Source organism: Vigna unguiculata, chromosome 11, assembly GCF_004118075.2.
Source record: "Vigna unguiculata cultivar IT97K-499-35 chromosome 11, ASM411807v1, whole genome shotgun sequence".
Lineage (NCBI taxonomy): Eukaryota > Viridiplantae > Streptophyta > Magnoliopsida > Fabales > Fabaceae > Vigna > Vigna unguiculata.
The window spans coordinates 36,451,590-36,466,115 of record NC_040289.1 but is presented as its reverse complement, the minus strand read 5'-3'; the positions used below and the strand labels follow the sequence as shown (position 1 = coordinate 36,466,115).

At 34.0% G+C, this 14,526-nt stretch overlaps 3 protein-coding genes across 4 annotated transcripts; 1 reads left to right on the top strand and 2 right to left on the bottom strand.

Annotated features, from left to right (window-relative positions):
* The first annotated feature begins 1,991 nt into the window (after positions 1 to 1,991).
* LOC114169204 (epsin-3-like) lies at positions 1,992 to 3,862 on the top strand. The gene is made up of 4 exons (XM_028054245.1): positions 1,992 to 2,363; positions 2,518 to 2,640; positions 2,736 to 2,897; positions 3,013 to 3,862. Exons 1-4 carry the CDS (start codon positions 2,257 to 2,259, stop codon positions 3,611 to 3,613), a joined length of 993 nt encoding a protein of 330 aa, XP_027910046.1. The 5' UTR covers positions 1,992 to 2,256; the 3' UTR covers positions 3,614 to 3,862.
* A 702-nt stretch (positions 3,863 to 4,564) lies between these two features.
* LOC114169203 (U-box domain-containing protein 33-like) lies at positions 4,565 to 9,277 on the bottom strand. 2 transcript variants are annotated; one of them, XM_028054243.1, is made up of 7 exons: positions 8,915 to 9,277; positions 8,596 to 8,714; positions 8,216 to 8,328; positions 7,514 to 7,985; positions 6,356 to 6,907; positions 5,090 to 5,812; positions 4,565 to 4,906 (listed from the first exon to the last, which is right to left on the bottom strand). In XM_028054243.1, the coding sequence occupies exons 1-7, from the start codon at positions 9,075 to 9,077 to the stop codon at positions 4,724 to 4,726; spliced, it is 2,325 nt and encodes a 774-aa protein (XP_027910044.1). In that variant the 5' UTR covers positions 9,078 to 9,277; the 3' UTR covers positions 4,565 to 4,723. The 2 variants fall into 2 exon arrangements, with proteins under 2 accessions (XP_027910044.1, XP_027910045.1); XM_028054244.1 differs by having other exon boundaries at positions 8,216 to 8,342; positions 8,915 to 9,275.
* Positions 9,278 to 11,107: 1,830 nt separating this feature from the next.
* On the bottom strand, positions 11,108 to 14,041 carry LOC114170638 (actin-like). The gene is made up of 5 exons (XM_028056162.1): positions 13,698 to 14,041; positions 12,661 to 12,735; positions 12,155 to 12,548; positions 11,423 to 12,036; positions 11,108 to 11,291 (listed from the first exon to the last, which is right to left on the bottom strand). Exons 2-5 carry the CDS (start codon positions 12,718 to 12,720, stop codon positions 11,226 to 11,228), a joined length of 1,134 nt encoding a protein of 377 aa, XP_027911963.1. The 5' UTR covers positions 12,721 to 12,735; positions 13,698 to 14,041; the 3' UTR covers positions 11,108 to 11,225.
* Between the last annotated feature and the right edge of the window lie 485 nt (positions 14,042 to 14,526).

Genomic DNA, 14,526 nt, shown 5'->3' with positions numbered 1-14,526 from the left:
CGCATTCTCTCTCCCTCACCATAACTCATCCTATTAATTCAATAAATAAATTCATTTTTCCTTTCTTTCTTATCCAATATAGCTAGTTTTTAGATAAGTGTTAAATAGGTTTTTATCCTCAAGTGAAACTTAGAGTTAGTCGTTTATCTTAAAAAATACGTGAGTTTAATCATTTTAACCAAATTGTGTATTGAATTTATCTGACGTTTCAAGCACATTTCATTATAGTATTTGAATTATTTAAACTGTTTGACACATTTTCATTTCAATATTAATTCAAATATTATCATACAATGTGTTTAAAATGTCAAGTAAACTTAACAAAAATTAGTAAGAATAATTAAATTTACGCATTTTTAAAAATAAAGAACTAAATTGGAATAAAATTTTAAAGAGAAACTAATACCAAAATTTACTAAAACTTGAATGACAAAAAATATATTTAACCATTTAAATATCAAAAAAGAATATATAAAGTATCAATTCTCCAGTCCAAATCATGTAGTTTGGACTCATGTTTGAATCAATAAACACTTTAGGTCTGTATCGTGGGCAATGTAATTACCTAATTTTTTTTTTCAAAAACCTGAGTTATTAAATCTAATCTAATCTTATATTTATTTATATATTATAAATTCGTTTTATTTTTTAGTTAACCTGAGATCTTTAACATTATTGTACTTGGTTACATTCAGTAAAAAAACATCGTTGTCCTTCCTGAGTTAACTCGTGTTTTGCCACTCTTAACAAGGATTTTTATTTTTTTAAAAAAGTCAATTTATGCAATTATTTAAAAAAAGTCAATTTATGAAATTATTATTTTTCAAAATACACGTCACGTTAAATAACAAAAACATAAGACGAAGGCAATATAATAACCCATTGTATATAACGCAATTACGTCAGGCTCCACCAATTGGTGCTCAGTGCAAAGTGCTGATTATGTTTTTGTTGTTTCACCAGAAATTTCTCTATTTTGTTCCAAAACTAACAATAATTTGGTAATGCTAGTCAATTCAAGAACTGAGAAATTTAGTAGAAGACGGTCTTTAGGGTTATAAAATTAATAGGAACGTGTCATTCGATGCCGCCACAACTGAGAAATCATTGTTCAATCAATTTGGGCGAAATTTCCAATGCCCTAATGGATCCTCACAATAAACTATATCTCATTGACTGTGACCTCTCAACACTTCAATTGCCATGTCCAAAAAACTCAGAAACTCTCGTGAAGCATGCTTCTTTGGACATAACCTGCGTTCAACCCCTTCACCATATGAAGTACGGTGCTGTGTCCATGGCTTAAGCTCGTAAAATATTAACAAAATAACATAAATAGTCAAGAAACAGACGTTAAATCTAATTCAATCTCATAAAATGTAATTTGTACCTATTAATATACCGTAAATTAGTTTTATCCCTAAATGATATAAAATAGAACATCCAATATACCCTTTCTTGCAAAGACATATACATTTTGAGTTTGGATAAACAAACTCTAACAGAAAACTTTAATATCATGTTAAGAAATAGACTTTATCTCTAATTGAACCTTATAAAATGAGATTTATATCCATTTATATACGATAGATTGGCCTTATATTTAAATAATCGATGTAGATGTTCATCATAAATAACATATGATGTAATAAAAAATATGAAAATGAATGTGGTATTGTGGTCCACAATGTCAAGATTTTGACATTAATGTTTGGCTAACCAGCACCCACGTACTGATAACCCTTCTGGAAAGAGGGAAAAACTTTTAAACTTTGACTTATTCACAATAATCAATTTCAAAATTCAAATATAACTACCCCAACAATCCCCAAGATGTTGACTTATTCTCACGTACGCGTTTGTAATTTCAAATACTGGAAAAAAAAAATCAAAAACTAGAGTAATTGCAACTTGACAAAGCGTAATCTGCAAAAAATAATTAAATTTGTGTATGCAAAGTCCAAGCACAAAAGTCACTCATACTTTGTTTTCATAAATCACTGTACGGTTTAGATTGATTATTTTTTCCTCGAGGTATCAGTATTGCCGCAGTTTCACGTCATTTTGATAATTAATAGTGTTGATTTTGGTGTCTGGTTGAATAATTTGTAACTTGTAACTTCAGCTTTTTTTACTTGTCGTAACTCAAACCAAAACCACTTTCTCTTCTCCCTTTTTTTTCTTCACTCTGTGCCATCCCAAATGGAATAAGTTTAGATATGTCCAGGATCGTTGAACAAAACTAGCACCAGCAAAATGAGCACGCCCTTGTTCCATGAATTCAAAAAGCAAGCTTCTTTCTTCCTCAAGGAGAAAATCAAAACTGCTAGATTAGCTCTAACAGATGTCACCCCTGCAGAACTGTAAGTCTAATTCTTTTACGACATCATCAGTGAGATTTTCATTTGTCATTTTGATCAATGATCACCCTTTTATTTGTTCCATAACAAGACTAGTTCCAGGGTTTCTGATACATCTTTCTTTTTTCTCTTTGTGGATGTGTTTTACCATTTGCAGAATGACAGAAGAGGCAACTAGTGGAAATCCATGGGCTCCAGATTCCAGAACTCTCAGATCAATTTCAAGGGCTGCTTTTGAGCTAGATGATTATTGGAGGATTGTGGAGATTCTGCATAAAAGGTTTTTCCTGGTCCCTTTTGTTTTCCTGAACATGCTTCCTACTTTGGGGTCAATTTCCCCATCATGGATGAATGACTGTTAGAAATCTGAAACAGGTTCCTGAAATTTGAAAAGAAGAATTGGAGGGTCTCTTACAATTCCCTGATCGTGCTTGAGCACCTGTTGACTCAAGGACCAGAGAGTGTTGCTGAGGAATTCAAGAGTGACAAAAATGTCATCAGCCAGATGAAAAGTTTTCAGTATATTGATGACACTGGGTAAGTGGGTATGTTCTTATTTTGCAACTCTTACAGAAAAATATATGCTTGTTAATTTTCCTTCTCTTGAAACTGGTCCTGCAAGACAAAATGAGTGCATTTTGAGTGTTTGCAGGTTTAATTGGGGCCTAACTGTCAGAAAGAAATCAGAGAGGATAGTGAATCTGCTGGAAGAAGTAACTCTTCTGAAGGAAGAGAGAAAACAAGCTAGAAGGTTATCTCGAGGAATCGAAGGTTTTGGAAGTTTTCCCCATCGGTCAACTCCAGCACAAGGTATTCTACGTGAGAAATCAATGCCAGCAACACTCAAGAGATATGACTCAGACTTGAACAACAATGAAGATCAGGAAAACAAGTCCTCTTGTTCAAACAATGGTGTGGATGTGGACACAGTAGCTGTGAAATCTCTTGGCCATGAAGGTGGAACTTTCAAGTCCTTGGATAGTGTGGAAGACAAGAGATACCAGGATGATCTAGGCAACAATGAAATGCTTCAGAAATCAGAAACAAATGCTAAAGAAAACAAGGAGCCTAGAAAGGAGGAGTTCCATCTATGGAACATGAAAGGTGAGTCCAAACCCCTTTTGGATTGTGGTGAAGAGGATTCCAGAATTGGAATCATCAGAACAGAAGATGAACACCCCTTTAATTCAACTGAATTGCATGGCACTGCCTCACTGCTTTCTGCTAGAGACGGAATACTACAAGGGTGTTGAAGCAAATTTGGAGATTTAAATGAAGCCAACAAGTCCAAGTTGTCTGCAAATTGAATTTTCCATTCCTGAATATGGGTAACCATTGTGTTACTGCCAGAATTTCCCCTCCATATCACGGTTTTTTACCGAACAAAGATGACAGTTTTTGCCATTTTGTAATGTATTTTTCCATATTTTGAATCTATTCAGATAATTTTTCATGCAAGTAGAAAAAAAAAATATGATGAGCTAAGTGGTTTTAACCTTTAATAAAATTCTATCGTTTCACTCCTCCAAATTTGGAGTGTCGATTAATTTTAACTTAGAAAAGAAACTAAATTTATTGTTCTTATATTTTTCTTCTATAAATACACATGGGAGACCATAATCTGTGCAGACATTCAACCTTACTTTAACATAATCACATAGGCGCTCAAAGAACTGTCTTCAAGTTGGGACACAGACAGCCATTCATTAACTACGCAAAATGGCATCTTGTTTATTAAGAATGTATTAATGGTTTGATTGAGTTCAAGATAGATTAAAGCATTTTCATAAGATTTTACTGTGTCAGTAAATCATACACTACAAAATTCAAGAATATCAATCTTTTTCAGTCCATCACTATTAGTCTACCAAAAGCATGATTGAATGGACTAATATATAATGATTAGAGAAGGATAAGGTTATTGGCCATTGGTATCATGACAAAATCATCCACCACACCCATATATATTTTAAAATATTGATTAATATCTAATCCTATAAATGGAGATAACTAGTATCTTTACTAAAAATGTTAATCACCTTGTTAAATTAATGACGAGCAAGCAAATTGGCCCATTAGACTTAATCCGCTTTATCATCTCTGATCATTGGAAAGCACAAACAATAGAAACCAACAAACCTGTATTCTTTTTTTTTCCTTTTAATCGGTAAATGTTAGTTGTTAGTTTTTGTTAACATGAGTAGTTGAACCTACAATCTCTCCCACCCTAACATGCCTTGTATGATTAAACCCTAAAGAGTGATTGATTTGAATTAGAATGCAATAAAGAAAGGCCATACAATGATGTAAAAAATAGATATGTAGATATTTACAACATTGATAGATGAATTAATAACGGAACCTCAAGATTTGCAAAGCCAGCCTTGAATAGCAAGTCGAAGTGCATGATTGGGAGTGAGATGCAAGTAACTCAACTTTAAATTAGTCATAGGAGAAGTTTCGTGCCCATTATCCAGCCATTCACTTATGGCCTTCCTTTCATAAGTAAATCCGTCTGCTGCAACTTGCGGATCATGCATTATTTCCTGAAGAATGCACCAAAAAACATGACCCACATGAATACAACAACTGTGATGAAGATCTTGTAAATTTTCTCTTCAACTCACTGCATTAATATTATAGCCAATACTATGTATGTATTTCATTTGAGCCATTGCATTAATATTACCACTAAATCTAGTTCTATAAATAACAAAAGGAACAGTTACCTGAAAGATTGGACACAAGAAAAAAGATGGCACTGGTGGCTCTTCTGAAACATACAATTGCTTCAGTTCCCTCACTAGAGAAGGTGTTAACTCTGGTCTGTCTCTGCTGTTCAGTTGGCAGCATTGCAATCCCAGTTCAGCCAACCGTGTTGACGCGGTGCAATTCCATTCTCCGGCTGAAGAATCCAAAATCGAAGACAATTTTCCACATGAAACTGCTCTGCGGACTTCACCAGCTAATCCAACTGGTGTCCTACCAGTGAGAATTTGCAAAATGATGAGTCCAAAAGAGTATACGTCAGATTTAGGAGTTAGTACTCCAGTTCTCTGAAGCTCAGGATCTGTATATGAAAAAGAACCCTTTGGCTCGGTGCTCAAGTGAAAACTAGGAAGAGAAAGTGACTCCTCTTTCACCAGCCTGCTGAACCCAAATTCACATAGCTTGCAACCAAGTCCAGTGTCAAGAAGGACAGTTTCAAGTGTCAGACCGCCATGGATAATAGTTTCAGGTCTGGAAGAATGTAGGAAGCAGAGAGCTCTGGCAATTTCAGAAATCCATCGTGCTCGGATACTCCATGTCAAAGGGAGAAGACTTCCCTTTCGGAATAGGTAATCTTGAAGAGTTCCATTGGGATAGTACTCATATACAAAGGACCAGGCTTCAGGGCAAACACCAAGCAAAGTAACCAGATTAGGGTGCTGGAGCCTACCAAGAACTCGAACCTGGTCACACAAGCATAAACATTGGTTGGATCAAACAAGCATGCTATCTGCATACGTTAGACAGTCAAAACAAAAGAAGAAATAGGATAACTTATTAAGACAGAAATTCATTTTCCACAGTTCATAGAATTCATACATTTTGTAACTAAAACCAGTTACGAAAGATGAGGATACTTTAACTCATTATAATGGTGATGGAGAAGGAGAATCCATTGATTTGTTTCCATTCATATAACCATTCTCAGTGGTGAAATTACTAGATGGTATTTATGATACAAAAACCAATATCATCCAAAGTTATGCAAGGATATATATTTCATAGGATTGGTCTGGGATCTACTACTTAAGTGTTTATAAGACAAGCTATTACGGGCCTAATTAAATTACCTTTTGAAAGGATTATTGAGGAGATGAATTGTGGTTGTTGCAGCTGTGAAACCAATTGAAAATACAAAAGCCTCTAAATTCTGTTTTCATCACTGATACTCTAAAGAATTTATGATACATATCTCAAAGCAGAAAGGCTGTTATGGGAAAACTGACCTCTTGCTGAAACTCTGTCGATCCTTGCATGTTGTGTGAATGGAGCTTCCTTATAGCAACTGTTCTACCCAACATTTCTCCCTTGTAAATAGAACCATATCCACCCTCCATAGCTTTGAAACTCTCAGAAAAGTTGCATGTAGCGTTTTGGAGATCTGATAATGGAAATTCTGCCAGCTCTGGAAATTCTTCGGCAAATCCAATAATCCCATCGCAGTGATCTGCTCCAACATGTCCACAACTTTTCCACCGCTCAAGCCAGTGCAGAGCCTCCATTTTCTGTCGCCTGATTTCCTGCTTTTCATTCTGCAAGCTTGAGAAGGATGCTTGAATTAGTGATAGTTCCTTTGCAGCTTCATCACACTTACTGTTGATTTCATGTGCACAATTTCCTAGAAGGGAAATACTTCTTGTGGTCCTTTCCAGTTCACTAGCAATTTCTTCTTTCTCCTCCAACAACATCCGTTGCTCCTTTATTGTAGCGCTCACTGCATCCTCAACCTCTTTTCTGAGCTTTGCTTCATGTGCATGGGCAGATTCAAACAAGTTCACCTGATGAAAGATTAATAACTCGTGTTGGAATAGAAGCCCTGAGAAATATCAGAAAAAAACTATATACTAAATATCACCACTAGCCATTAATTTGGAGATATGTAGTGAAAGTGCATTGCCTTGTGTCCATGAAATTTCACAACAATAAATTTGGAATTTGGATTCTCTGGGTTTTTCTGTGTTTCTCCTGTGTTATGTCTTTAAAATACACTTTTGGTTCTGATTTTGATGTTTTGAAATATATCAAAGAGATTTTTAAAGTACCAACATCAATGTATTGTTAATGCTAAGCAGAGGACAACACCAAAAAAATTCCAGTTATGAGTCTGGACTCATAAATTTTGGCACTTTAATGAATCTGTTGAAACCAGTTCTTGCTACCTACTTACTGGTTTGTTCTACAAGTTTTACTAAACATTCATGTTTCAGAAAATTTATTTACAGAATCCTAGTATCTTTCAAATGGCTTTTCTCTTGAGTCTTCATGCCTTAGTTCTTTACCAATGTTTCTTAGTTATGTACGAAAGTATACTTGAACCCTCATGGCAAACAATAATTTGTCTGTACAATCAGAAGCCCAAAACTTCTAGATTAGGCCATGCTTACCTTACTAATGGCCTCAATGGCTTTGAGTTCCAACGCTCTGCACTTCAACAGCTCCACAAGGGCCTTGTCTGTTGCAGCATTAACTTCAATAAGTTGACTATCTATTGTTTCTTCCTCGAGCTCTGAATGTTGGGGAGAACAATGACTACTACAACTGGATGATTTGGATGAAAAGGTGGATTCTGCTTCAATGATTACATTTGGAACTGTACTTCTTGTAGCCCTTGCAGAATTTGATTGAAGACATTCTGAATGGATTAATTCATTTGTACCATATTGAAAAGATCTACAACTCAAGCTCTCTGCCGTTGTAGTCTCAGGTTGAGCATGCGAAGGTACAAAACAAGGAGTTTCAGAAGCTTCTCTTGTCCATATGTGTTTTCCTTTATAGACAAACCATATTTCACAGAATGGAGGAGCATTTTTGGCAGCAAAGTTTGCTTTACTAGAATTCCTTTTGATTTTCATGCAACTGCATTTTTCCATTTTTTTGTAAAAAGGAAAGATTATTAACCCCTTTTATGACAGAAAAGGTGAGAAAATAACAGGAGTATATTTTATGGTTCAAGTTATAAGAGCATAGGAAATAAACACAGAGATAAGAGAATAGCATCAACATTTATGAACTATGAAGGATTATAGAAGTGAATAATCATTCCCTCTGTCTGACAGAATTTATTGGTGATCAATGGCATCACTTACTTTTCTGGGGTTATTGCTCCAATAACAAGCTTCCTGATATTATGCACAGTAACCAAATCCACAATCCCTTTCTGAACTTGATCAGCTTCACCAACGACACTACTTACCTTAACCTGAAAACAAATTACTTTAACAAAGACCATTAATAATTCAAGTCTTCTCACAACTTGCATTACATATAGTACATAATGAGATAATTTTAACAAAAGCAAATTTCAGTTATAGATACTCATATATTCTGAAGGGAGAAAACATAAAAACAGCATGATAACATTTCCAAAAGCCATAAAATAAGCAGCTTCTTCCATCATAAGTGAAATCAACAAAAAAATTAACCATAGTGAAGATCAACATGCAGAAATCAGCATCAAAATTAATACCTTAGCTGCACTGCAAAGGCTCAAGTACTTCTCCAGAAGCCTCTTGGTCTCTTCCCTTTCCTCTATTCTATAAGCAGACACGACTTCAGGACTAGCTTGGGATGCTGGCAATTTTCCCACTGCACACAAGATTTCAACTTTACGCGAATCAAATCATGGGATATGACGAAAATTTCTCAATAAATAACCAATATACCATAATTCAACTACCAAAGTGCCCAAATAGAAAAGGAGCTAAATTGACAGCAAAACTCAAAGGAGAAAGATATCCAAATTCAAAAGAAATGCACATACATGAATATCAAAGACGAAGACTTACACAGTGTAGGGATCATAGTAGAAGGTTGGTAAACATGAAGTAAGCATATCTGTGCTTTTCTGAAATGGGTGAAACACCATTGAATCAAAGTGGTGCCTTTCTTAAGGGACTTCCCAACTGCCACGTGGACCTTCTCATCACATTCATACTCATCCATGGCCATGAGGTGGGGTGGTTGAGTTGAGAAGTGCAGAGCGTCTCAGAAGGCATGAAGAAGAAGAAGATGTGAAGGTCGAAGAAGGTCCACCATAGTTTATGAAAAAGTTAGAGTAAGGGAAAATTGAAGGGTGTGTTTGATGGATATTTATTTGTTTTTTTTTTTTCAGTGATGATTTTCCATTGAAGGGTGTGTTTGATGGATCATTTTCAAAAGAACAAAGCTTGACTTTTGCACTGACTTGATGATGCCGCGTGTATGTCATCACTTCGTGTGTGCGCGCTTTTGCTTGTGCTGTGTGGTCTCAAGGAAACAAAAATTAGGTAGCTTTTTGGTAGATTAATCTTTTTAAGACTTGTGAAAAAGTTGAGTTCATTTCTATAAAAGTTGATAAAGTTGTTGTGTGTGATAGATTCTGATTGGATGATAAATAAATAAAATAGTTAGTCAAGAAAGGTTTTGGTATTAGACAGAAGAAAATAAAATAAAATAAAAGATTTTTTTAGATGTCAATTTATAATAGTGAAGAATAGAAGATTGATTAGCTTTATAAGTAGGAATAAGATTTGTGTAATAATTTAGTGTTTTCCTTATAAATGTTAAGTGTAAACTGAGCTGTTCTAACAATGTATTTTAGGCAGCATTTTAGGTAGTTATAATTTTCTTATAAATGTTACTTGTATTGTGAAGTAATCCATTATAACAATGTATTTTACACAACATTGTAGGGAGCTGGTTCTTACTATACCATTAAAAAAACATTATAATCAAATTGAATGAATGGTTATAAATTTCTTACTTATTAAAGAATTGTTTACAATTAAGATTGATTTCTATCCAATAAAATCTACTTATAAGTGTGTATTCAGATTTATCTAAAAACATTTTTTATTTATTTTAGATTACACTTGTTTTATTTTCAATCACATTTTTTCATTAAGTTTTATATTTAACAAAAACAGTATGTTTTAATCGTTTAACCATTCGTCGACAGGATCTAAAGGAATATGATTTTTCACATTTTTAGAAAATTGAGAACATTATATTTTTACTTAATATTTTATAAGCTAATATATTTTATCATACATAGTCGCACCATCAATATTTTACAAGCAAAACCTCCTCTCTACTCTTCACTTGAGTTTTGATTAAGATACATAAAACTGAATTACTCATACCTTTGAAAATCCCTCAAACGGCTCAGTTAGATCTAATGGGAGAGAACTATATAAATAAAATTATATATATATATATATATATATATATATATATATATATATATATATATATATATTATTCTGACACAAAAAGGTAAACTATATTATTTATTAAAATACTAATTTAAATAATTATTAGATATTAATTAAAATTTAAAATCTTATATAAATTCTTTACAAAACTAAAATTAGGTATATAAATAAAATATCATGTTCCATAATTTATTTAAAATTTAATTAATTATAATCATTTTCATAACTTATGAAAAAAAATTGAATTAAAAGACAACTTTGAGAAAAATAAATGTAATTTTAATAAAAAAAGAGTTTCATTTAAACATAATTTATTGTGTATTAAACATTTGATATGGTTTGAAATTGACTTATTTTCATCATTTCATAGTCGTATTTTAGCATATCATAATATTTTTTTTTCTTATTATGCATTCAATACACCAGCCCTAATGATCTAAACTTTTCTTCCAATTATAAGTGACTCGACCTTTAAATTAAACAATTTCAATTTTACAATTAATTTTATTTTACTTAAAAAAAATTGACTAAATTATTTATGTATTATATTGTTTTAAATTTATTATTAAAAGTGAACCAATATAATAAATTGTCTAAAAAAAACTAAAATATATTTCATCCTCGAATTTAATGTGTCTAATAAATTTTAATACTAAAAACTGTATTAAAAAAGGTATATATCTGATAGCCGCAGCTATATTAGTAATTTTTAGTTTGCTAGCCCATTATAATAATTAAGATTATCCTTATCATCTAGATGAAAGTATAAGAGTAAGAGGAGAGGCGTGCCAAAAAAATCAACCGTTCAATTGCCAATGTTAAAAAATATAAAATCAAAGAATTTTACTCCGTCATCAATCCACTAACTGATTTAACAACCCAAAATTTTTATAAAATATAAAAACTAGAAGCATTTCCTGTGTACAATTGATGGACCAGCCTCATCGTACTCAGCCTTTGCAATCCACATCTGCATTTCAAACATGATGTCCTTATATTAGTATATTAGTATCCCCACATTGTGCAATTTGCAGTATATATTATTCACAGGAATATTTGATTTCAATTAAAATAACTCCTAGTCTTTAAATAATTATTTACCTGTTGGAAAGTGCTGAGAGAAGCCAAGATAGAGCCACCAATCCAGACACTGTACTTTCTCTCAGGTGGAGCAACGACCTTAATCTTCATGCTACTAGGGGCCAAAGATGAGATTTCCTTGCTCATTCTGTCAGCAATACCAGCGAACATGGTAGAACCACCACTGAGAACAATGTTGCCATACAAGTCTTTCCTAATGTCAACATCACACTTCATGATTGAATTGTAAGTGGTCTCATGAATGCCAACAGCTTCCATTCCGATCATGGATGGTTGGAAGAGAACCTCAGGGCACCGGAAACGCTCATTGCCAATGGTGATAATCTGTCCATCGGGCAACTCATAGCTCTTCTCAACAGAGGAGGTAGTTCTTGATGTTTCAAGCTCTTGCTCATAATCAAGGGCAATATAAGCCAGCTTCTCCTTTACATCCCTTACGATTTCACGCTCAGCTGTGGTAGTGAAGGAATAACCACGCTCTGTAAGGATCTTCATCAAAGCTTCAGTGAGATCGCGTCCTGCCAAGTCAAGACGGAGGATGGCATGAGGAAGAGCGTAACCCTCATAAATGGGGACAGTATGACTGACACCATCTCCAGAGTCCAGAACTATACCTGCACAAATTAATAAAAAGGGCCTTCTTAGAGCATTAAAGATGATTGACCAGCTTAACAATTTTACACAATACCTAACATGGAACAGAATATTTTTCTCGAAGAAGAAATGACTAACCAGTTGTACGGCCACTGGCATACAAGGACAGAACAGCCTGGATGGCAACATACATGGCAGGGGTATTGAAGGTCTCAAACATAATTTGGGTCATTTTTTCACGGTTAGCTTTTGGGTTGAGAGGTGCTTCTGTGAGAAGAACTGGGTGCTCCTCGGGAGCAACACGGAGTTCATTGTAGAAGGTGTGATGCCAGATCTTCTCCATGTCATCCCAGTTATTCACAATACCGTGCTCAATGGGATACTTCAGGGTTAATATACCTCTCTTGGACTGAGCTTCATCCCCAACATATGCATCTTTTTGGCCCATGCCAACCATCACTCCAGTGTGACGGGGACGACCAACAATGCTGGGAAACACAGCCCTTGGAGCATCATCCCCGGCAAATCCAGCCTAAAACATTGGAATACATTAGACTCGCGGTAAATCAAATGAAAGGGAAAGGTACCGTTAATCACTTCATGAAACAAAAAGTATTAGAAATATAACCATCAAGGAATCTTACTTTGACCATTCCTGTTCCATTATCGCAGACGAGTGGCTGAATATCCTCACCATCTGCCATTTTCTATTTAAAGATCTGACAAAATAAAGATAAAAAAAGCCGCTCAGCACGTTGAGAACAGAGACATTTCACATACACAATCTAAACAAATGTTGCACATGCAATGCAATCTCGGGAATTTATGATATAACCTAAAGAGGCCTAAATCACGGGAATCATTCTCTTGTTTGATATCTTTACTTCACATGGTCATCCGAAAATTTTTATATCTAAATAACCCAAGAATCTAGATACACCCTTAGTTAATAAAACAGGAATTTATGTCTGAGATTGTTTTTTAAATAGAAACTAATTCCATTTTTTATTTTTTTCTTAAAATGTTTAATGAGAAGCTTCCTTAAAAAATAAACCTGATACACTTCAAAACTTTTCTCACATTCAATTTAATTAGAGTGGAGAACCATTTCAGCGTTCGTTAATCTTGAATATTTATTTTTAATGCAAATAACACATAAACTATTCACACTAAAATATACACATTCAATGCGAATCACAATTAAATTCTATATAAATACTATTATATATATTATTTTATTTTATCGGAAGAAGAGACATAATACTTGAACCTTCACATTAGATTCAAGATTTTTAAAAACAACTTGCAGCATGCATAACAATGCAGCCGCGGCAGCTATATTTTTCTGCAATTTCGGCGGATTACACGAAACCGCAACTTCAGCAGCTATTTTTTCGATATGATTTTAACGAGACTTGTCTAAACACAATCAGACAGCCATTTCTGACACTTGAAGATTGCGATATTATCAAACAGGTTATATTAAGCTGCATAACTATAAACAATTCAACAAATCCCACCGATTCCATAATCCGAACACAGATTTCATAGACTCGTTATAAAAAAAACTCGAGACAATAAGAACATACGAATCAGAATTCCACCATAACTAGCATAATGCGAGATAACGACGGTGATTAAATGGAAACGGCGAATGCAAGAGGAGAGAAGAGAGTGTGACCTGAAGAAGGAGATGGAGATGGCGTTTGGAAGAAAGGTTTCTCCGATCTCAGCGACCCGCTCTTTAGGTTCAAAACTGAATTGTGAACGGATGTAATATCCTTTGAGAATTTACGATTTTAAAGCCCTGATTTCACCCTCCCACACCACAAACCCGTAACGCATCACCACCGTTCCTTCCATTTCTCCACAATTCAATTACCGCACGACACGTGTCCCCTTCGATCTATGGCTCATCGGATAAAGCTGGTTTGTCTTATTGCCTCTTTGCCAAATCTAACGAGCGGTGACTCTTCAAATGTGCCCTACTTCATCTGCTTCTATTCGCATACCCTAAATTTGGCTTTAACTTCCATTCTTCACGGTCACACACTTTTTTTATGGGCATAAATTTTCGTTTTTGGATTTTAATTAAATTCTCCTTGCCGGTCAAAGCTATTTAGTACCGAAAAAATAGAAAAGGAAAATTATGTTTAATATTTAACATCACATTTTTGTGTGTGTGGGTATCAAACAATAACCATATTTGCGGAGAAGATGAAGAAAAAGAAAGATAGAAGGATAACACTATATCCACCTCATTTGTTCGATCTTAGAAGTTTTGACAAACAAAATAAGAGATATAATCAACGTCTTGGATTTTATATAATAAAAAATATTATGATTTTCTAATAGATTTTTTTACCTAGTTATTAGTTTGATTTTGCTTTCAGCCATTTGTTTTTTGCCTATGCTTTTCTTTTTACTGATTTTCAATTTTATTTACCGTTAATTTTTATGTTACTGATATTTTTCGTAGACAGTTAAATAACTTTTCGCTAAAACCTAAA

What these genes read in the sequence shown, in the direction of transcription:
- LOC114170638 (XM_028056162.1), bottom strand. Translation starts at nt 12,720, where the DNA reads ATGGCAGATGGTGAGGATATTCAGCCACTCGTCTGCGATAATGGAACA. An exon ending in TGCCAGTGGCCGTACAACTG is followed by an intron (nt 12,037 to 12,154) that starts GTTAGTCATTTC and finishes TAATTTGTGCAG; the next exon opens with GTATAGTTCTGGACTCTGGA. An exon ending in CTCTCAGCACTTTCCAACAG is followed by an intron (nt 11,292 to 11,422) that starts GTAAATAATTAT and finishes TTTGAAATGCAG; the next exon opens with ATGTGGATTGCAAAGGCTGA.
- LOC114169204 (XM_028054245.1), top strand. Translation starts at nt 2,257, where the DNA reads ATGAGCACGCCCTTGTTCCATGAATTCAAAAAGCAAGCTTCTTTCTTC. An exon ending in GTGGAGATTCTGCATAAAAG is followed by an intron (nt 2,641 to 2,735) that starts GTTTTTCCTGGT and finishes AATCTGAAACAG; the next exon opens with GTTCCTGAAATTTGAAAAGA. An exon ending in CAGTATATTGATGACACTGG is followed by an intron (nt 2,898 to 3,012) that starts GTAAGTGGGTAT and finishes GAGTGTTTGCAG; the next exon opens with GTTTAATTGGGGCCTAACTG.
- LOC114169203 (XM_028054243.1), bottom strand. Translation starts at nt 9,077, where the DNA reads ATGGCCATGGATGAGTATGAATGTGATGAGAAGGTCCACGTGGCAGTT. An exon ending in TACTATGATCCCTACACTGT is followed by an intron (nt 8,715 to 8,914) that starts GTAAGTCTTCGT and finishes TCTTGTGTGCAG; the next exon opens with TGGGAAAATTGCCAGCATCC. An exon ending in TCTTGTGTCCAATCTTTCAG is followed by an intron (nt 4,907 to 5,089) that starts GTAACTGTTCCT and finishes TGCATTCTTCAG; the next exon opens with GAAATAATGCATGATCCGCA.